The sequence below is a fragment of the Mustela erminea genome, chromosome 7, assembly GCF_009829155.1.
Source record: "Mustela erminea isolate mMusErm1 chromosome 7, mMusErm1.Pri, whole genome shotgun sequence".
Taxonomy (NCBI): Eukaryota; Metazoa; Chordata; class Mammalia; order Carnivora; family Mustelidae; genus Mustela; species Mustela erminea.
Window position 1 is genome coordinate 60666656 of NC_045620.1, and position 23219 is coordinate 60689874.

A 23219-nucleotide genomic window follows, 5' to 3' on the forward strand; every position below is an offset into this window, starting at 1 on the left:
TCTTATATATAGGGTTATAAAACAGAAAATATATATCTATATATGTATATATATATAAAACAGAAGCAACTTGCTGAAGATGTTATATATAAACCTAATGGTAACCACAAATCAAAAACCAGTAAGAGATATGCAGAGAATAAAGAGAAAGGAATCCAAGTATATCACTAAAGAAAGCCAACAAACCGTGAAAGAGAGCAAGAGGAGAAAGGATCAGAGAAAAACTATAAAACCAACCACAAATCAAGTAATAAAATGGGAATAAATACATATTATCAATAATTACTTTGGGGTGCCTGGGTGGCTCAGTGGGTTAAGCTTCTGACTTCGGCTCCAGTCGTGATCTCAGGGTCCTGGGATCAAGTCCCACATCAGGCTCTGCTCAGCAGGGAGCCTGCTTCCCCCTCTCTTTCTGTCTGCCTCTCTGCCTGCTTGTGATCTCTCTCTCTCTGTGTCAAATAAATAAATAAAATATTATTTAAAAAAATAATAATTACTTTGGATGTAAATGGACTAAATGTTCTAATCAAAAGACTTAGGATGATGGAGTAGACAAAATATAAATAAAATAAATATAAAATATAAAATAAATAAGACCCATCTATATGTTGTCTACAAGTGAGGAGATGAAAAGACACATATCATGCAAATGATGTCAAAAGAAAACTTGGGTAGCATTACTTATATCAGACAAAATGGACTTTAAACAAATACTGTAACAAGAGAAAAAGAGGGATACTAAGTAGTAAGAAAGGGGACAATCTAACAAGAAGACATAGAAATTATATGCTGAACATAGGAGCACCCAAATACATAAAAGTTAATAACAAACATAAAGGAACTAATATATAGTAACACAATAGTAGTAGGGTACTTCAATAATCAATCTACCTGGATGGACAGATCATCCAAACAGAAAATCAATAAGGAAACAATGGCTTTGAATGATATGCCAGACCAGATGGATTTAACAGATACATTCAGAACTTCTACAAAATACACATTCTTTTCAAATGCACATAGAACATTCTCCAGAATATATCACATATTAGGCCACAAAACAAGTCTTAACAAATTCAAAAAGATTGAAGTCATACCATGCATCTTTTCTGACCACAACACTATGAAACTAGAAATCAACCACAAGAAAAAATCTGGAGAGAGCACAAATATAAGGAGGTTAAATAGCATGCTACTAAACAATGAATGGGTCAACCAAGAAATCAAAGAAGAAATAAAAATTTCACGAAAATGAAAACACAATGGAGCAAAACCTTTGGGATGCAGCAAAAGTGGTTCTAAGAAGGAATTTTATAACAATTCAGGTCTACCTCAAGAAGCAAGAAAAATCACAAAAATCACAACCTAAACTTTCGTCTAAAGGAGCTAGGAAAAAAACAAACAAAACCTGAAATCAGCGGAAGGAAGGAAATAATAAAGATTAGAACAGAAATAAATGATTCAGAAACTAAGAAAACCAATAGAACACATCAATGAAACCAGTAGATGATTCCTTGAAAAGATCAACAAAATGGATAAATCTCTAGCCAGTCTCATCAAAAAGATGGGGGGGGGGCCAAATAAACAAAATCAGAAATGAAAGAGGAGATCTAGCAATAGACACCACAGAAATATAAAGAGAATATATAAGAGAATATTATGAAAAATTATATGCTAATAAATTGGACAGCATGGAAGAAATATGTAAATTCCTAGAAACATATAACCTATCAAAAGTGAAGTAGGAAGAAAAAGAACATTTGAACAGACTGATTACCAGCAATGAAACTGAATCAATAATCAAAAAACTCCCAACAAACAAAAGTCCAGGATCAGAAGGCTTTTAGGGGCAATGATACCAAATATTTAAAGAAGAGTTAATCTTTATTCTTCTCCCAACTATTACAAAAAATGAAAAAAGAAAAACTTCCAAATTCATTCTCCAAATCCATTATCACCCTGATACCAAAACCAGATAAAGATACCAAAAAAGAGAGAGAGAAAGAGGCAGAGAGCACACTACAAGCCAATATTTCTGATAAACAAAGATGCAAAAAACCTCAACAAAATACTAACAAACCAAATCCAACAATACATTAAAAAAATCATCCACCACAATTAAATGGAATTTATTCCCAAGATGCAAGCGTGGTTCCATATTCACAAATCAATCAATGTGATACATTGCATCAATAAGAGAAAGAATAAAAACTATGCGATCATTCCAAGAGATGCAGAAGAAGTATTTGACAAAGTCCAACATCCATTCATGATAAAAACCTTCAACAAAGTGGGCTTAGAGGGAACATACTGGAACATAATAATGGCCTTATATGAAAAACCCACAGCTAACATCATACTCCATGGGGAAAAACAGAGCTTTTCCCGTAACGTCAGGAACAAGACAGGGATTTCCATTCTCACCACTTTTATTCAACATAGTACTGGAAGTCCTAGCCACAAAACTAGACAATAAAAAGAAATAAAAGTATCCAAACTGGTAAAGAAGTAAAACTTTCACTATTTTCAGATGATATACTATATATGGGAAACCGTAAAAACTCCACCAAAAAATTACTAGAACTGATAAATGAATTCAGTAAAGTCACAACATAAAAAATCAATGTACAGAAATTTGTTGCATTCCTAAACACTAATAGTGAGGCAGCAGAAAGGGAAAGTAAGTAAACAGTCCCATTTACAACTGCACCAAAAAGAATGAAATGTCTAGGAATAAATTTAACCAAAGAGGTAAAAGATCTACACTCTGAAAACTATAAAATCTGGGCAAAAGAAATTCAAGACAATGAAAAGAAATGGAAAGACATGCCATGCTCATGGGTTGGAAGAACAAATATTGTTAAGATGTCTAAACTACCCAAAGCAATCTACACATTTTATACAGTCCCTATCAAAATACTAACATCATTTTTTCACAGAGCTAGAATAAACAATCTTAAAATTTGTATAGAAACACAAAAGACCCAAAGTAATCTTGAAAAACAGAAAAAAAAACTGAGGATACCAAAATTCTAGACTTCAAGAGATATTTCAAAGCTGTAGTAATTAAAATAGTAATATACTGGCATAAATATAGACACATAGATCAATAGAACAAAATAGAAAAACCCTGACATATACCCACAATTATATGGTCAATTATTCTTTGACAAAGCAGGAAAGAATATCCAATGGAAAACAGAAAGTCTCCTCTACAGATGGTGTTAGGAAAACTGGACAGCTACATGTAAAAGAATGAAACTGGATCACTTTCTTAAAAAACACACAAAAATAAACTCAAAACAGATTAAAGACCTAAATGTGAGACATGAAACGTAAAATTCCTAGAAGAGAGCACAGGCAGTAATTTCACTGATATCAGCTGTAGCGACTTTTTTTTAAAGATATGTCTCCTGAGGTAAGCAAAAATAAACTATTGGGACAACATCAAAATAAAAAGTTCCTGCACAGTATAGAAAACAACAAAACCAAAAGACAATTTACTGAATGAAAGAAGATATTTACAAATGACATATCTGATACAGGGTTAGTATCCAAAGTATATAAAGAACTCATGCAACTCAACACCCCAAAACCAAACAATCCAATTAGAAAATAGGCAGAAGACATGAGCAGACACTTGCCCCCCAAAAAGACATCCCACTGTCCAACAGACACATGAAAAATGCTCAACATCACACATCATCAGGGAAATACAAATCAAACCTACAATGAGAAATCACTTCATACCTGTCAGAATGGCTAAAATCAACATCACAAGAAACAACAGGTGTTGGTGTGAGGATTTGGAGAAAAAGGAACCCTTTGTGCACTGCTGGTGGCAATGCAAACCCATGTAGTCACTATGGAAAATGGTATGGAGGTTCTTGAAAGAGTTAAAAATAGAACTACCTTACAATCCAGTAATTGCATGAGTGCGCATTTACCCCCCAAATACAAAAATACTAATTCAAAGGGATACCTGCCCTCCTATGTTTATTGCATCATTATTTATAATAGCCAAACTATGGAAGCATCCAAGGGTCCATCAATAAATAAATAGATAAAGAATTGTAATATGGGGCACCTGGATGGCTCAGCCATTTTGTACTGCTTTTTAAAAAATGAATTGTCGGGGCGCCTTGGTGGCTCAGTCAGTTAAGCGTCTGCCTTCAACTCAGGTCATAATCCCAGAGTCCTGGGATTGAGCTCTGTATCAGGCTGCCTGCTCAGCAGAGAGCCTGCTTCTCATTCTGCCTCCTGCTCCCCCTGCTTGTGCACGCTCTCTCTGTCTCACTCTTGTTCTATCTCAAATAAATCAAATCATTAAATAAATAAAAAGGGATTGTCATTCTTACTTTGAACGCAATATAATGCTCTCTGTAGAAGTTTTGAAAGTAGTAACAGTATAAGGAGACCAGAGAAACAGTTAGAGTACTCATATGATCCTGTTTCCTGGGAACAACACCCATTCTTAATATTTGCAATATTTTCTCCTGGTCATTTTTCTTTGCATTTTAAAATTTGAGGTCAAATTGTATAATTTTGGTTTTATTTTTTAATTTATGCTTTAATGAATATATTTTATTGTGTATCATCTGATAAACTATGTCCTAAAAAATCCTTTATAAATCTCACTTCTTATAAGTGCATAACATTCTTTAAGGGGCAAAAAAACTCTGAAAATTAAGAAAAAATCACCGGATAGGAAAAAATGTACGGATTAGATCCTGCAAAAGAATAGATTAGTGAATTTAAACACATAACAGTAGATGGTAATAGTATCCAAAATGCATATAGAGTATCCAAAAAACTATCCAAAAGGAAGCACAGGGATATAAAAGATTGAAAATAAATGAACAGGGCCTCAGTGACCTATGGGGATAATATCAAGTACTCTACTGTACTTGAACTACTAGAAGGAGAAAAGGAGGGACAGAAACATATATTTGAAGGAATAATGGCTCCCTAATTTCCCAATTTGATCTAAACTATATACATTCATTGAGTCTAAGAAGCTCAATGAACCCAAAAAGTGAAAATAACTACCCTCCAAAAAACACAGTAAGACACATCAAATTCCTGAAAACAGTGTTAAGCAGAAAACCTTAAGAGTGATCAAAAGAAAAAAAAGACCTTTTACCTAAAGAGGAACAAAGAATAATCATAGATTTCTTATCAGAAACTATGTAAGCCAGAGCAATGGAAAACATTTTAAAATTGCTGAAAGAAAGTAATTCTACTTAGAATTCTGTGATCACTAAAAATAATGAAAGGCAAAATGAAGGGTTTTTTTTTTTTTTTCCAGAAAAAAAATCTAGGACAGAATAGCACAAAAGGTGGGATGGAGAGTGGAAGTATAAGTTTCTTATGTTATTATTGAGGTTGTACAATAACCTGCTATAGGTTAACATAACAACAAGTGTGAACATTTTCAAATGTAAGTCAAATCATGTCAGCTCTCTGCTTAAAACCCTCCAATGGCATTCCGCTTCACTCAAAATGAAAGCTACAGTCTAAAACATCATTTGAAGTTGGGTGTAATCTGAACCGACCCTCAATTCCCACTGCCACTGTGACCTCAATTAACAATACATTGGCAGACAAAATTAACAAGACAGTAAACAACAAGTGTTGGAGAGGATAGGGAGAAAAGGGAACCCTCTTACACTGTTGGTGGGAATGCAAGTTGGTGCAGCCACTTTGGAAAAGAGTGTGGAGATTCCTTAAGAAATTAAAAATAGAGGGGTGCCTGGGTGGCTCAGTGGGTTAAGCCGCTGCCTTCGGCTCAGGTCATGATCCCAGGGTCTTGGGATCGAGCCCCGCGTCAGGCTCTCTGCTCAGCGGGGAGCCTGCTTCCTCCCCTTTCTCTCTGCCTGCCTCTCTGTCTGCTTGTGATCTCTGTCTGTCAAATAAATAAATAAAATCTTAAAAAAAAAGAAATTAAAAATAGAGCTTCCCTATGACACTGCAATTGAACTACTGGATATTTACCCCAAAGATACAGATGTAGTGAAAAGAAGGGCCATCTGTACCCCAATGTTCATAGCAGCAATGGCCACAGTCGCCAAACTGTGGGAAAGAGCCAAGATGTCCTTCAACAGAAGAATGGATAAAGAAGATAATGTCCATATATACAATGGAATATTACACCTTCATCAGAAATACCCAGCTTTTGCATCAACAGGGACGGGACTAGAGGAGATTATGCTGAGTGAAATACGTGAAGCAGAAAGAGTCAATTATATGGTTTCATTTTCTTGTGGAGCATAAGGAATAACATGGAGAACATCAGAAGGAAAGGAAAAGTGAGTTGGGGGAAATCGGAGGGGCAGATGAAGCATGAGAGACTGTGGACTCTGAGAAACAAACTGAAGGTTTTAGAGGGGAGGTGGGTAGGGGGATAGGTGAGCCTGGTAGTGGGTATTAAAGAGGGCAAGTATTGCATGGAGCACTGGGTGTAGTGCATAAATAATGAATCTTGGAACACTGAAAAAATAATAACAATAATACATTGGCAGAAATTAATGTTTACGAGTCTCCTTTCGGTTACAAAGTTTCATCATAATTCATGATTATCTTTTCCTTGGAAATTATGAAATATTCTTTTTAAGACTTAAGGTACATGCTAAATAATACTACTTTCTTTTTCCTTGTCTGTAATTCACTCTAACAAAGAATTTCTTGCAAGTTCACATCACTCCCACTTTGCCAAATAGTCCTTCCTCCTAGAATTGAGCTCCGAGCAGAAGTTCCTGCTTGCTGGGATTTTGGTTGAGATAGATTTGAATTCATAAATCAATTTAGGGAGAATTGACATCTTAATACTGATTCTTCAAAATATATGAAGCAAAAACTGATAAAACTGTAAGGTGAAATAAATTCATAATTATGGTTGGAAATTTCAATATCCTTCTCCCAACAATCAGTAAAACATATATACTGACCATCAGTAAGGAAGTAGAAGACTTGACCAGTATTACCAAACAACTGATTAACATATATAGAACGTTCCACCCAGCAACAGAATACACATTCTTTCCAAGTGCACTTGGACAATTTACTAATATATTACATAGTTGAACGATAAAACAAGTCTCAGTAAATTTTAAGCATAGTCAAGTCATAGAAAGTATGTTCTCTGACCACAGTGGATTGAAAATGGGAATCAATAATAGAAAACTACCTAAAAAATCTCAAATATTTGTAAACTAAGTAACATACCTCTAACTAACCTATGGAATGAATAATTGGATTCTATATACTAGCAACAAGCAGAAATTGAAATTTAAAAAACAATGCTATTTACACTATTACAAAAATTATGAAAATTTTAAGGATAAGTGTGAAAAAAAGTATAAGATCTGTACGCTGAAAACTACAAAACATCACTGAGACAAATCAGAGCAGACTTAAATGGAAAGATGTGTTAATCTTTAGCGTATGGTCTTTGTAGTACTAACTCCTCAGCTTTTTTCTCCTAGCTTTCTGTTGCTGGTTGTGAATTTGTTAAATAAGCAACCTTCAAGTAAATGAATTGTTACTGTATAAAAGTAGATTTAAAAACTCAAAAGTGATTAAAAAGAGAGTTTGGAATAATTCAGTAATGAGAAACACATCAAAACCTACTTTACTGTAACTGTTATCGGTCAAAATAGAGACCTTCGCGCGCTGTGACCTTGGAAATCATTCATGGAAGGGGCTGGTGGAGGGATGGGAAGTCGTGGGATGTACCCTGCATTGATTATAGGACTAGAAGGTTGGCCAAAATTGTCTCTTTTTTCCCTTTGTAAATTAGTCTAATTTTTCTCTCTTCACCTAAGGAGGAGGCATTTCCCCTTCCCCTCAACCAGATTTGATTAAGGTATTTTATATTTTCTTAGTCACTAGCTTTAATGTTAAGCCTCACAAATTTAGAATAAAGAAATTTCGACTTGACATAACGAACATACAGATTTTGACATATTGCATTTAATTGCATTCAAATACATAGAATATATACGGTGGAACAATAGAGAAACAATAGGCCAGGTCTAGTGAGGAATTCTAAAAGCTGGGTAATGAGCACAGACAGGACATTTAGTCCTTGCTCATACACCAATGTAGCTTTTAACTCCTTCTTTCCAGCAACTTCTGTCTGCAGTACTCCAAGTCAGGAGACATTTTTAAAAATCCTATTTCTGCTTTTCTAAATCTAGGGCGCAGTACAATTGCCATTTCTCAGATTCCTCCTCCCAGCACCTAGCACAGGATTTCTTTAGGCTCTCTATTAAAACTACTGTTCTAAATTCCAATCCTAAAATGTCCGGCGCAAAATTTAGAGTTCCGTTAGGAAGCTTGCTGGAGATCTGTTCAGTGCCCATTCAGGCTCTCCTGTCACCTAAGAGAGTTTCCTGAATCAAATTCGTGACGTCCTTTGTAACTGCCTCGGCTAGAGGAAAGCTGGGCGCGGGGCCGGCACCGGACACCTGTTCCGGGCGCGGCCGCGGCGGCGGGAAGAGAGCGCGCGGCGAAGGGCGCGTGTAGGCGAACGCGCACGCACACGCGCGCCCGGCCGCCCTGGGACCAGGAGGGAGAGCGTTTCCAGGCGACGCGGACGTGGGGAGGGGGTCGCCACGTTCTCACAGGCGGCCTGGGTTACATAAGCGAGCGGGACGAGGAGGGCGCTCGGATTGCGCGGGGACTCGGGCTGTGTCTGCCCTGCCCCCGCCCGGGTGGGGTCGTGGCCCTGCGGGACTGGCCTCCCACGCCGCGCGGGGGACACCGCCCCAGCCTTGCGCCCGCCTCCGCCAGTGGTAGCCGCGGTCGCGAGCGGCCGCCCCCAGACGCGCGTGGCTTTCTGCGAAGGCGGCGGCCGCGGTCCCGCCGCCCGGCCCCAGGCAGCGGAGCATCCTCTCGCCTAGGCTTCTTCCGTTCCGGCCTACAGCGCCGCAGCCTCGCAGCTATGAGTCCCGAACCGGTCCCGCCGCCGCCGCCCCCGCCTCAGTGCCCCGGCTGCGACTGCGGGGAGCCGTTCGCCAAGCGCTTGGAGAAGGGCGACGAGGCCTTCCGCGCCGGCGAGTATGAAATGGCAGCGGAGCTCTTTCGCTCGATGCTGGCCGGGCTGGCGCAGCCCGACCGCGGCCTGTGCCTGCGGCTGGGGGACGCGCTGGCTCGCGCGCGCCGTTTACCCGAGGCCCTGGGCGCGTTCCGTGGCGCCGCGCGGCTCGGGGCGCTGCGGCCCGAGGAGCTAGGGGAGCTGGTGGGCAGCCTCGCGTGCGCCCTGGGCCGGCGCGAGTGGCGGCTGCAGGATGGGAGGCCGGGCCGCGCCCCCGAGGAGCCTCGTGAGGAGCAGCCGGCCTCTGCGCCCGTCGCGCCCCGTGACCTGCTGGGCTGTCCGCGCTGCCAGCGGCTGCTCCATAAGCCGGTGACCCTACCGTGCGGGCTAACGGTGTGCAAGCGCTGCGTGGAGTCGGGGGCGGCCCGGCCGCAGGCCCGGCGAGTCAACGTGGTGCTCAACGGCCTGCTGGAGAAGTGCTTCCCGGCCGAGTGTCGTGTGCGCAGGCTGGCGGGCCAGGCGCGGACTCTGCAGCGCCAGCAGCAGCCCGAGGCCGCGCTGCTCAGGAGCGACCAGGCTCTGGATCTGGGTAAGTCGGCCTTGGGAGCTGGCCCGCCAGCCTTGCCCACCTGTCGAGTAGCAGAGGTGGACATGGAGAGATTTGTTTAGGCTTAGGGGCTGTTTTCTTCCGAAGGTGGTAAGGTCAGACAGCAACCGGGGTGGCTGGTGTCAGAGGCCAGCTGGGCCTCCGTAGTCCTGTCTTTGGCAGAACCTGCGAGGCCAAGCCTGCCTTTCACTCCCATCTGAGCTGTCTAGAAGTGAGAGGATGATCAAGTATTTTTATTTGTCCCGCAGGAAAATGCAAATAACTAACACCCTCGAGGCGCACAAACGGAGGGCTTTGGTGATGAGGATTTGCTCTGGGGGTTTCAGCTAAAGAATTCAGGAAGGATCCCCTTCTGCTTTTATTACTTGCACATTCTCTCTCAAAGGGCATTAGATGTTGTTATGATGTGATTAGCTTATTAGATAGTTGTATTAACTGGTGTCTCTGTTTAATTTTTAAAAAATAAAATCTGCGACCACCACCAGGCTCTTTGACCCCTCCCCCCACCTGTTAAGAATGTGTAGTTTAAAAGACCAGACTTCCTTTTGCTACAGGTTGTATGTGATTTAAACCACTAGCCAAGAAGAATTGGTTTAATTTTTTGTTACTAAAAGAATCTTGTGTGCTGTAGTAGTCATTATGCATTTTATTTTAAATTTAAATTTAGAGTTAAGGTTTTCCCTTTTAGCGGGTGCACCTGTGTTTAAACTGGGGGATTCTTTGTTGAAGTACAGCAGTGAAATTGCGTTATATAACAAGTATTCTGTACTATTTTTGCAGCCAATATATCCACACTTTAGCAGGCTGATTATTTTTGAATTTTCATCTATCTTGTTTATGTATATGTAGCATGGAGCAGCACTATCCAGTGGAAATACTGTGTAAGCCACATAATGTAGTTTTAAATTTCCTTTTAGCCACATGTAAAAAGTGAATAGAAGCAGATGAGATTTATCTTAATATTTTTTAAACATATACATCCAGAATATTATTTCAACATACCTTCAATGTTAAAAAAAAAATGGAGATTTTACTTAAAAAAACTTTCAAATGCATTGTATATTTTACATGTGCTGCCTACCCCAATTTGGATACAAAATTTTCATCAGAAATACTTCCTTTATATTTCAGTTTCATAGAATTTAGAGTTGAAAAAGTGGATTGTCATACTGAAATTGTTCCAAATTCAAAGTTTCAGCTTTTAAATTTAAATTTAAATTAGTTGAAATTAAAAAGTAAATATCTCTGTTACCCTGTTGCTCCAGCCCCATTTCTGTTGCCTGCTAGCCACACTAGTAGCTAGTGGCTACTGTCTTAGACAATAGAAGTATAGAATTTTTAAAAACAGTTGTTGGGGTTCCTGGGTGACCAAGTCAGTTAAACGGCCGACTCTTGATTTTGGCTCAGGTCAGGATCTCAGGGTCCTGAGATCATACCCAGTGGCAGGCTCCCTGCTCAGTGGGGAGTCTGCTTCTCTCTGTCTCTCTCTCTCTCCCCTTCTCCCCATCTGCCCCTCCCCCTGCTTATGCTCTCTCTAAAATAAATAAATCTTAAAGATTAAAAAGAAAACAGCTGCTGGAAAAGTAGAAGATCACAATATCAACTGTTGGAGATGATGGAGAAAATGAGAACTATCATATGCTATGGATGGTCTGCAAATTATACACCTGGAAAATTGTTTGGTAGTATTTGAAATGTTAGATAGGTCCTTTGAGCAGTTTCAGTAAGGTTTGCATGTATGTGCACTGAAAGAATGTGCAAGAGTGTATATCCTTAAGTAGAGATAGCCCTGAAGGGGAAGCAACCCAAATGTCCAATAAGAATGCAGTAAGGGACTATATTATGATGCCTTTTGAAATACTATACAGAAAGAAAGTAAACCAGCTACAGTTGCACACTACAATGTGAAGAAATCACAAACACAATGTTGGGTGAAAGAAGCCAGACTCAAAAGCATTTCTACTGTCTATTTCTATTTGAAAATCCAAACAGGGAAAATTACTATAGCATATTATAAGTAAGGGCCATGGTTACCTTTGGGAAGCAAAATATTAGCAGACTGAATCCAGTGGTACACTTAAAACACATCATGATCAAATAAAGTTTTCATTTAATCCTTATCTGCCAATGTAATTCACTACATCTATAGAATAAAGAAAAATCATATGACCTGTGTTAACATCTTTTAGGAAAGTAGGAATACAGGGGGACCGTCTTAATATATTAAGGAATATCTACAAGAATCTGTAGCAGGGAAATACAAATCAAAACAATGAGATATACCACACAGTTGTGAGAATGGCTAAAATTAACAACTAAGGAAACAACCGATGTTGGCGAGGATGTGGAGAAAGGGAGACCCTCTTACATTGTTGGTTGGAATGCAAGCTGGTGCAACTACTCTGGAAAACAGTAGGAGATCCCTCAAAAATTTGAAAATATAGTTACCCTATGACCCAGCAATTGCACTACTGGGTATTTAGCCAGAGGATACAAAAATAGTAATTTGAAGGAGCACATGGACCCCACTGTTCATAGCAGCAATGTCTACAATAACCAAACTATGGAAAGAGCCCACATGTCCATTGACAGGTGAATGGATAAAGATGTATATATATGAAATGGAATATTCCTCAGCCATCAGAAAGAACGAAATCTTGCCATCTCTAATGACATGGATGGAAATGGTATTATGCTCAGTGAAATAAGTCAGAGAAAGTCAAATACCATATGATTTCACTCATATGTGGAATATAAGAAGCCAAACAGATGAATATAGGGGAAAGGAAGGGAAAGTAAAATAAGATAAAAATGGAGAGAGAGGCAAACAATCAGAGACTCTTAACTCTAGGAAACAAACAGGGTTGCTGGAGGGGAGGCGGGTGGGGGAAAGGATATTTGAGTGATAGGCCTTAAGGAGAGCACTTGATATGTGTAATATATGCAGCTGATGAATAACTAAATTCTACCCCTAAAACTAATAATACACTATATGTTAACTAAATTGAATTTACATTTAAAAAAGTCTTAAGCAACCATCATAATGATGAAATACTTACTGTTTTCCCACTGAAGGAAAAGGTGACAATGGTGTTTGCTGCCATCGCTGCCATTTTGCATTGTAAGATTCTAGCTGGTGCAACGAGGAGAAAAAAGATATTGAGATTGGAAAAATAAAACATTATTTGTAGATGACATGTTGGAGTACATAGGTACTTCAGAGGAACATTTGAACTCTTAGAAATTATAAGTGGATTATCAAGATTGTTGACTATAAGGTTAATACAGAAAGATCAGTGGTAATTATATATATTTAGTAAAAAAAAAAAAGAATAGAAAATCCACTTATGTAATTATGTAATCAAAAAAATCATCAGAGTAGATCTTGAAATACCTGAAAGTTGTTCAAGACCTCTATACTGAAAATACAACGCATTTCTGCGAGAAATTAAATAAGTGGAAGACGTCAGTTTTGTGCATATTGAACCAGAGATTCAGTGAATTCTCAGTCAAAATCTCAGCTCATGGTTTGGGTGGAAATTGATGAATGGCCAAGGCAAAAATGAGGAAAAAAATAAGAAAGCTGGAGAACTGACACTGTAAGATACAGAGGCTTAGTATAATACAGCTACAGAAATTAGCACAGAGTTGTATTGGCCCAAGTATAGATAGATAGAAAAGAGGGGTGCCTGGGTGGCTCAGTGGGTTGGAGCCTCTGCCTTTGGCTCAGGTCATGGTCCCGGGGTCTTGGGATCGAGCCCCCCGTCAGGCTCTTGGCTCTGAAGAGAGCCTTCTTTCTCCTTTCTCTCTGCCTGCCTCTCTGCCTACTTGTGATCTCTGTCTGTCAAATGAATAAATAAAATCTTTTAAAAAATTTAAAAAAATAGTCTTAGTCTGTTGCTTATCCATTTGGGAAAAAATGAACCTAGATGCTCATTGCACATCACACATGGAAATTATAATCAGATTATCTAAAAGAAATCATAGAATATTTTCATAAACTCAGGGTAGGTGATACTTTTTAAGACACAAAAATCATAACCATATAGGAAAAGATAGATAAATTTGATTTAATTAAAATGAATAATTTCTGTTCCTCGGAGACTTCAGAAAAGAGTAAAAAGGTGATGGGTATTTGTAATATGTATCTAAATGAGAATGTCGTTTCAGAATACTGTAAAGAATGTGTGTACTTCAAGAGCAAAAAAGGAAGTCTGTCTAATAGGCAGAGTTGAACAGGTGCTTTGTAAAACTAGATATCAAAATGGGCAATAAATATATGGAAGGGTGCCCAATGTAATTACTTACCAAATGCATATTTAAAATAAGATACTAAAGCATACCTGAAAATGAAAAAGAGTAACTGTATCTAGTATTGGAAGCAATCGAAACTCTTACATTGCTGGTGGAATGAAAACTGGTGCAAGTTAAGTATGTTTGGGAGTGCCTACTAAAGATAAACATAAACATAACTTCTGGCACACTATTTCCATTTTTTAGAAGGTGCCAAGTAGAAATTAATGCTTATGCCAACAAAAGACATCTGTAAGAATCTTCATGGCAGATATATATACACACGCACACACACACATATATATATACACATAAATATATGCCAAAAATATTTCGATAACAACCCACCAGTAGAATGAGTATATAAATCAAGTCATACAGTGTATTATGCAGCAGTGTTTTTTTTTAAAGAAACAGACATACAGCAATATGGAGGAATCTCAGAAAATGATAGTGACAGATACAGAAGAGTACATTCTATTCATATAACCTTGTGTATAAGTTTAGAAGCAGGTGAAAGTAATGCATGGTGATAGAAGTCAGAATGGTGGTTACCTTTAGGAAAGGTGTATCACCTTGGAAAGTATGCAAAGGAGGCTTCTTAGGCCCTGATCTGGATAGTGATCACTCAGGTGTATATAAAAGTTCAAGAAACACACTTAAGATTTGTAGCCTTGACTTTGTAAGTCCTACATCATTTTGAACAACCCATGAGGAGTACTGCCGTTTATTCTTTCTATTCACCAGGACCACTACTTAGCTGTCATTGCTTTGCATATCAATTCATTCAACTCTTCCTAAATAACACTTGTGGAGTTCTCTCCTTCTCATCACTGCCCACTCATTTGACACATCTTAGGGTGGTAACTCTAGCTCCCAGCATGATGATGACCCTGGGCTGCAGATGGAGAACAGTCTTTGATTAACCTTAAACACAAATGTAGAGAGTAGACTATCTCTTCTTTGCCTTACAAAGCCTGGTTCTCAAACCGTACTCTTGTTGACTCCTTTCCTCATACAGGGGATAATTGATCAACTGTTCGGATATTTTTGTCAGTTTCTTGGAAGGTGTGCACATGCAGTTTTCTTCCATAAGCTGTCTCCACACAAAGAATTTTAAGTTGTTTTTCCTTTTCCTTATTTTTTGTGATTCCTCCAAAAATTCCCTCAGTTTTATTAAACTTAAGGCTTAATGCTTAGGAAATGTACAGAGATTGATTTGAAATGTTTTAAAAGATTAAATTATGAAGTTCTGGCTTCATAAGTGGATTGCCAAATGGTGGAAGTCAACAAAGAAAACGGTTTGATTCCCTGGATGGGAAGTGATTGTTTTGGACTTGAGTAAAAGGAGACTTTAGAATGTGAGGAGTAGAGGGGCACCTGGGTGGCTCAGTGGCTTAAGCCTCTGTCTTCGTCTCAGGTCATGATCTCAGGGTCCTGGGATCAAGCCCTGCATCAGGCTTTCTGCTCAGGGAGCCTGCTTCACTGTCTCTCTCTGCCTGCCTCTCTGCCTACTTGTGATCTCTCTCTCTCTCTCTCTCTCTGTATCAAGTAAATAAATAAAATCTTTATTTAAAAAAGTGTTAGAGGGCGCCTGGGTGGCTCAGTGGGTTAAGCAGCTGCCTTCGGCTCAGGGCATGATCTCAGGGTCCTGGGATCGAGTCCCGCATCGGGCTCTCTGTTCAGCAGGGAGCCTGCTTCCCTCTCTCTCTCTCTCTCTGCCTGCCTCTCCATCTACTTGTGATTTCTCTCTGTCAAATAAATAAATAAAATCTTAAAAAAAAAAAGTGTTAGAGTAGAGGTTTAAATGTATTCATTAGAAAAGAATGGTTAAAAATAAAGGTAAATGAGGAGTGTTTTTAACTCCAAAAATTTTGTCAAGATCAAGTAAGCTAACATAAATGTAAGCAAAGCAATAATGCAGAAAACATTAGTGACACAAAAAGCAAAAAAAAATTGAGTTGGCTAAGAAGTCAGAAATTGGTTACAAAGACCAATAAAAGAAATGTTTGGCAAATGTGATGAAGAAAAAGCATAGTTGCAGTTATAAAAGAATATATCAGATTTTAAAGTCTATGTGAAAAGGACAATTTTGAGGAAACTATAAATTATCATAATTGACACAAGAAGAAGTAAAAATCTGACAGTGACCAATAATCATAAACAAAATAGAAGTGTTACTCAGGGCTTTTCTCTTGAAAAAGACACTGGTCAAGCAAGTTTTCACAAACTGTCAAGGAAGATTAACTTTCATCTTATTTCAGATCATAGAGAGATATGGGATATTTTGCATTTAATTTTGTAAGATTAATGTAGTTTTGATACTATAATCAAGTAAAGCTTAAGGGAAAATTTATAGGCTAGTCTTAACGTATGTACATTAGTTGCCAAAATCTTAATTAAATTTCTTAGTATTTGAATCCAGCCATACAGTAAGACCGAAGGTCAAGATGAGCTCATCCCAAGAATTGAAGGGATTTAATAAATTTCAGTATTAGACAAATTTAATAAATTTCAGTGTTAGACAAATTATTCAATGTAATTCACTATAAAGACAGATTTAAGGAGATACACTCCCAAGGAACCTCTCACATACTGTTACAAAGCTTTCGTAGAAAACTAGGAATAGAAAAAAATGTAACTAATTTGATGAATATTCTCTGTCAGGAGCTTACAGTAAACATAATTTATGTTAAAACATTCCACGTGTCCTTTTTTAAATTCAAGAATAAGAGAAAAATGTCTGCTATCACCACTGTTACAGCAATGTGGAAGTAAAAAGAAATGCAAGAAATAAAACCTAACATGCCAGAGCATGCCATGCGCATGATATGGTTGTTTAGAAGAGTGTAGAGAATGAACTCTGGCAAAGTGGGAACAAAGTGAGAGATCTTCAGTCTCACCCACATTTGCAGCACGAGTATTTAAGTTCGAACTATAGTTCTAGCAGGCTTTTTTTTTTTTTTTTTGAGATTTCCAAAATCTCTACAGGTTATTTCTGTATTTGAAAGTAAATTTAATTGTGCATTTGAGGAACTTTCACTTAGTCTTCAGTTGGAAATGATAAATCTGTAATTATATTTACTGTATAATGACATACTCCAGAGATAAATCTGAGAAGAATCTAATAGAATTCTACAAAGAACTTCTAAGCAACAAAATGCTCATTTTAAAACCATATGCTTGTAGATTGACATCCATATTTCATATTCTAAGATGAAAAACATAAAATCTCATTAGAGATCATAACCAACACATGAACATTTTCAATTTATTTTGATTATAGGGAACACCAACTTTGAACTTTAAGGAAATGTCCCTTCTCCTAAAGAATTCCATTCTTCTAATTAGTAGACCTGTGTTAACAAAAAAGTACTAAATTATTACTGTTATTTTTAAATTTTGTCAATAAAAAATTTTGTGTGAAAATTTGTTTTCTCTTTTGTTATATAAGTACATGTACAATAGCCTTAAGTTTCTTCCTGGCCTACAAAACCTAAAATACTTACTGTTTGGCTTTTTGCAGAAAAAAAGTTGTTGATCTTTACTCTAACCAATGTTATTTTAAAAGATTCAACTTTTCTTGCTAGATTCTCCATTTCTGCCATTTCTTTCCTCTTTTTCCACTTTTTTTCCTTGTCAGATCTTATATCACACATATGTGGCAATAACACAGTCATAAGTAGTCCCACATGTCTGGATATAATATCCTTTTGCATGAGTTTGTTATGCACACTTGCTCACTTACCTGCATAAACTAAGAGGAGACATGGTGGCATTTGGAAAGTACCAAGTGTCTAGTTTGAGAGAGCGTCAGGGTCTAGGATTTGGAGCAAACTGAAACAGGTATTAGGTAGAGAAATGAGAACACATTATTGTCAATTAAAATGCATGCTGTTGCTCTATAACAAAGATGCTGTGATGAGTATAGGTAGACTGAACCAGGTCCATCAGTATGAAAATGGCTGTGATGGTTCTCCTTTCATGAGCTCTGGCTTTGTCACTTTCCCATTGTACCTTGCCAAGTCAGGGACTTCACATACCATACATCAGCTCACAGAGTCACTCTTGACTTCTGTCTAGGTAGGTGTTTCCCTGTAGTCTCATACGAGCAGTTTTCAAGCTTTCTTCTGTTTGAGAAAGTTTTTTTTCCCCCTTCTTTTCTCACTTAAGAGGACATACTGTAGATACAATTATGATGGTAAGTCCACATCCGTGCAGTTGTAGAAGAAAACAAATTATGCGTTTTTGTTTCTTGAGTATGAATTTCCTTGTGTACTTTCAAGAAATTTATTAAAGATTTTATTTATTTATTTAACAGAGAGAGCACAAGCAAACAAAGGGAGAGGGAGAAGCAGGCTCCTCACTTAGCAAAGAGCCTGATGCAGAGCTTAATCCCAGGACCCTGGCGTCATGACCTGAACTGAAGGCAGATGTGTAACCCTTTGAGCTACCTAGGCACCCCTCAAGAAAGTTATTTTAACTCTTCATTTTTAAGGCCTAGTTATAGCATTAAGATGATTCAGCATTTACTAATTACTGTAGATTATGCTATGCCTAGTGTGTTTTCGGCAGTCTGTATTTCTTGGTGCATTTTGAAGTCTTGTTGATACGCTTTCTGTTTTCCTGAGAGAAGCTATGTAAAGTATACTTACCAAGCTATTAAACCACATATGATTTGAGGGAGGAAAGATTTCTTTTGCCTTTATGTTTATTTTCCAATTTAATTTAATATTTTTTAGTGACCTAAAGATTTATTTTTAAATGTAGTCATTTTAATTTTTTTCTATTGCCCATGTCTTTCAGCTCCTAGAGATAATTCGTTATTGCTGCTGCGAGCAGAGTTATATTTAACCATGAAGAACTATGAGCAGGCTCTCCAGGATGCCAATGCAGTTTGTCAGAATGAACCTCTCTTAACTAAGGTATTTGACTAAGGTATTTGTTGGCTTTGGAGATAATAAATGTAATTTTATGGGATTTTCTTAAGAATAAACTAGTGATTGTGATTAGGTACCTACACACAATGTTCATTTCCTTCATGATAGTAGTCTAAATGTAGCAATCCACTTCGTAATAAGCCAACTCAGTTTAAAAGACCAAAAAGTCTCCCAAATGGATTTAATTAAGAAACACTACTGGGTATTTACCCCAAAGATACAGAGGTAGTGAAATGAAGGGCCATATGCACCCCAGTGTTCATAGCAGCAATAGCCACAATAGCCAAACTGTGGAGAGATCTAAGATGTCCTTCAACAGACGAATGGTTAAAGAAGATGTGGTCCATATACACAATGGACTGTTACTCAGCCATTAGAAATGATGAATGCCCAACTTTTGTATCAACATGGATGGGACTGGAGGAAATTGTGCTGAGTGAAATAAGTCAAGCAGAGAAAGTCAATAATCATATGGTTTCACTTACTTGTGGAACATAAGGAATAACATGGAGGACATTAGAAGAAGGACAAGAAAAGTGAAGGAGGGGGCATCAGAGAGAGAGATGAACCATGAGAGACTGTGGACTCTTAGAAACAAACCGAGGGTTTTAGAGGGGAGGAGGATGGGGGATGAGTGAGCATGTGGTGGGTATTAAGGAAGGCACATATTGCATGGAGCACTGGGTATCATATGTAAACAATCTTGGAACATGACATCAAAAACTAATGATGTACTGTATGGTGACTAACATAACACAATAATTAAAAAAAAATACTTTGATTACTTTTAGGAGATATTTAGCTGAATAATATGACTTTTTAATAAGTGAAGATATAACCACAATGATAAAATTATATAAATTTGTGAGTAAAGGGGAAATGCTTAGAATTACACTTTAGTAAGTTCCTATAATAATCATGATTAACAGTTGGGCCCTAATATGCATGGAACATATATATGTTGTTAGTGAAAGGTAAGTGTTTTGTATGTATTTTGGGATAATTTTAGCCTATGTTGGAAAGGTCTAATATTGCTTTCTGTGATGACACAAAATAAACTTTGTTAATATAAAAATGATAGCTGAGAGGTGTTTGGGTGGCTCAATGGGTTAAGCCTCTGCCTTCAGCTCAGGTCCTGGGATCGAGCCTCACATTGGGCTCTCTGTTCAGCAGGGAGCCTGCTTCCCTCTCTCTCTCTGCCTGCCTCTCTGCCTACTTGTGATCTCTCTCTGTGTCAAATAAATAAATAAAATCTTAAAAAAAAAAAAATATATATATATAGTTTAAGTTGTCACTGAGGATTAAAAAGATAAACAATGATAGTTGTAGCTTTTTCCTGAATCTCTGGATTTATAAAACCCAAAAGAGATTTTAAGGTTTTAAGGAACTCGTAATGAAATTAACGTGGATCACATGCTGTATTAGTTAGTATGTAAAAATACTTTGTTCCTCTGTATTACTTTTTTTTGTTTTAGAAACATTGAAGAGGCATTAACTCATCTTAATAGAAAAGATGCCCTTCTTTCCTTCCTTCTATCCAAAATTCCCCTCTTTAAAACAAAATGTTTTCAGCTTAGATTGAGTGTTAAATTGGAATTGGGGATTAGCCCAAGAATGGGAAACAAATGTTTGTTGGACTAAGCCCAGAAATCTGTTTTTTTGCTTGCTTGCTTGACTAAAAACACTTTCTCCTCCTTTTTCTGATAACTTTTCTCCTGTTCCTTGATCTATTAATCTTCTGAGTTAATTTCTGTCAGTAATGATTGAGCCTTAATTGTTATGAATTATAAGTTTAGTATTTCTGACTGACAGTAGACCTGTATTGTTTCTTCTCCACAGTATTGATTCTTTGAGCTAAAAACTTGGCAGTGTCTCTGTGATGAAAGATAGACTTAGATATTACAAAGTTACATAGATAATTTTAACTGGAAGAGAGCCAGAAAAAGAGTTACTAGTTTTGGTGATTTGGATTATGTCTTTAGGGTTTATTGCAAATCTGTGGACCTCAATTCTTGGTAAGTGCCTAGTGAAAAACAACGTTAATAGAAGTATACCCTAATAAATCAATTTAAGATAATGAAGGATAGAAATTTGTTTCCAGGTTAATACTATACCTACAGGATTAGGGCAGAAGTGACTTTGGAAAGAAAGTAAGTTGAAAGGACTGAGGGAAGGATGAAGTGTTTAACTGTGGTTGAGATGACAGAAGCACTTGTAGAACCAACTTTTGAGTTTTCAGTTGGGGACTCCTATACCAGTGTGTTTTATCTAGGCAAAAACTGTCCTTTCAAGCCATCCATCATGGCTGATACTGATTCAAAGCTTTTGGTGCAAATGGAGAAACTAACAAAATATTTGCCCATATGAGAAATACAAGTAGGCATGTGATAAGTTTGATCTTATCCAAATGGGTAAGCATACCTGTGATTTTTATTTTGTTTTAAGATTTTATTTATTTATTTGAGAGAGAGACAGTGAGAGAGAGCATGAGAGGGAGAAGGTCAGAGGAAGAAGCAGACTCCCCGTGGAGCTGGGAACCGCATGTAGGACTCGATCCCAGGATTCCGGGATCATGACCTGAGCCGGAGGCAGCTGCTTAACCAACTGAGCCACCCAGGTGCCCATACCTGTGCTTTTTAATGCTCATAGAGTCCTATGCTGGTAAAATAAGTCTCAACATATTTCAAATTATTGAAATCTTGAAGAGTATGCTTTCTGATAATAGAATGAAAAGAGTAACTGATGACAATAAAATATTCAGGAAATCCTTAGATACCTGTTTTAATCAGATTACCTCTAAACAATCCATGGAATAAAGAAGAAATCACAAAGGAAACTAGGGACTACTTGAAATCATTGATAATAAAGGCACATTACATCTAATTAGTCATATGCAGCTAAGCAATTCTTTGAGGGAAATTTATAACAATTGTAAATGATTAAATAAGTAAGGTCTCAAAAGAGTGATCTGTTTCCTCCTTAAAAAAACTAAGAAAAGAAGAGCAAATTAAAATAAAAGTAGAAAGAAATAAATAGAAAAGCTAAGAGTCAATAAATAGAAAACATAAAAACAATAAAGAAAGGTCAATGAAACAAAACCTATTGTTTTGAAATGATCAGTGAAATGGATATACTTCAGATTAATCAGGAAAAAAGAGAAAAGATACAGATTACTAATATCAGAAATAAGAGGAGCTATCACTAAAGATCCCACAGACCTTAAAAGAGTAAAAAAAAGGAACAATTTTATGAACAACTTTATACCAATACATTCAACAACCTAGAATTAACAAAATCCTTGACAGATACAAACTACCAGTATTCATTCAAGAAGAAATAGAGAACCTCAGTAAACTTATCACTCTTTAGAGAAACTGAAGTTGTAGTTAACCACCCCCTCCCCCAACAAGATATCATGACCAGATGGAATTACTGGTGAATTCTATCACACATTTAAGGACAAAACAATGTCAGTCCTTCCAAGACTCTTCTGGAAAACAGAAAAAGAAGTAACACTTATTTTATGAGAAAAGCATTATTATGATTAAAAAATAACAGGCAAAAATATAAAAAAAATTTAAACTGATATCTCTCATTATCTCATTTGAAAATAAATTTGTATGTATTGACAGAATGAAAAAAATGCAATAAATGAAGAAGATAAAGCACTTGATAAAACTGAATGCCCTTCATGTTAAAAACTTTGTATGAACTAGAAATGGGGATTTCCTCAGTCTGATAACTATTATCTATGAAAACCCTTACAGAAAACATCATACTTGATGGTAGGGAATGGAATGCCTTTTTGCTAAGACCAAGAAAAATAAAAGGTGTTTGCTTTTACCACTTACCAATAAGGTACTGGAGGTCCTAGACAGAATGGCAAGACAAAAACAAAAACAAAAAACAAAGATTAAAAAAAGAGAAAAGAAAAGAAATAAAAGGCATAAATAAGAAAGAGGAAAGTGTTATACTGTCTATTCACAGTTGATATAATTGCTGGGAAATCTCAAGAAATTTACAAAAAGCTTGCAGGATATGAGGTGGTATGCATAAATGAAACTAATCATATTCTACTCACCAACAAACAATTATAAAAATGATATTTGAAAAATAATACTGTTACAATAGTTTTTTTAAAATGACATATTTAGGGATAAAGTTAACGAAGTACCTACAAGATCTGTATACTGAAAACTACAAAACATTGCTGAGAGAAATTAAGTACCAGTAAATAAGTATAAATATCGACAATGTTCATGGATCAGAAGACTCAATGTTAATAAGATGACAGATTCCCCAGATAAAAACAACACAGCCCCAATTAAAATTCTCGTATTTT

At 37.3% G+C, this 23219-nt stretch overlaps 1 protein-coding gene across 1 annotated transcript in view; it reads left to right on the forward strand.

The window, feature by feature from the left end:
* The first annotated feature begins 8277 nt into the window (after positions 1-8277).
* LONRF2 (LON peptidase N-terminal domain and ring finger 2) overlaps positions 8278-23219 on the forward strand; it is a 44273-nt gene continuing 29331 nt past the window's right edge. Inside the window, exons 1-2 of the mRNA XM_032351820.1 lie at positions 8278-9626; positions 18744-18862. Of these exons, the coding sequence (XP_032207711.1) occupies positions 8945-9626; positions 18744-18862 (801 nt within the window). The 5' untranslated portion in view covers positions 8278-8944. The remainder of the gene's footprint in view (positions 9627-18743; positions 18863-23219) is intronic.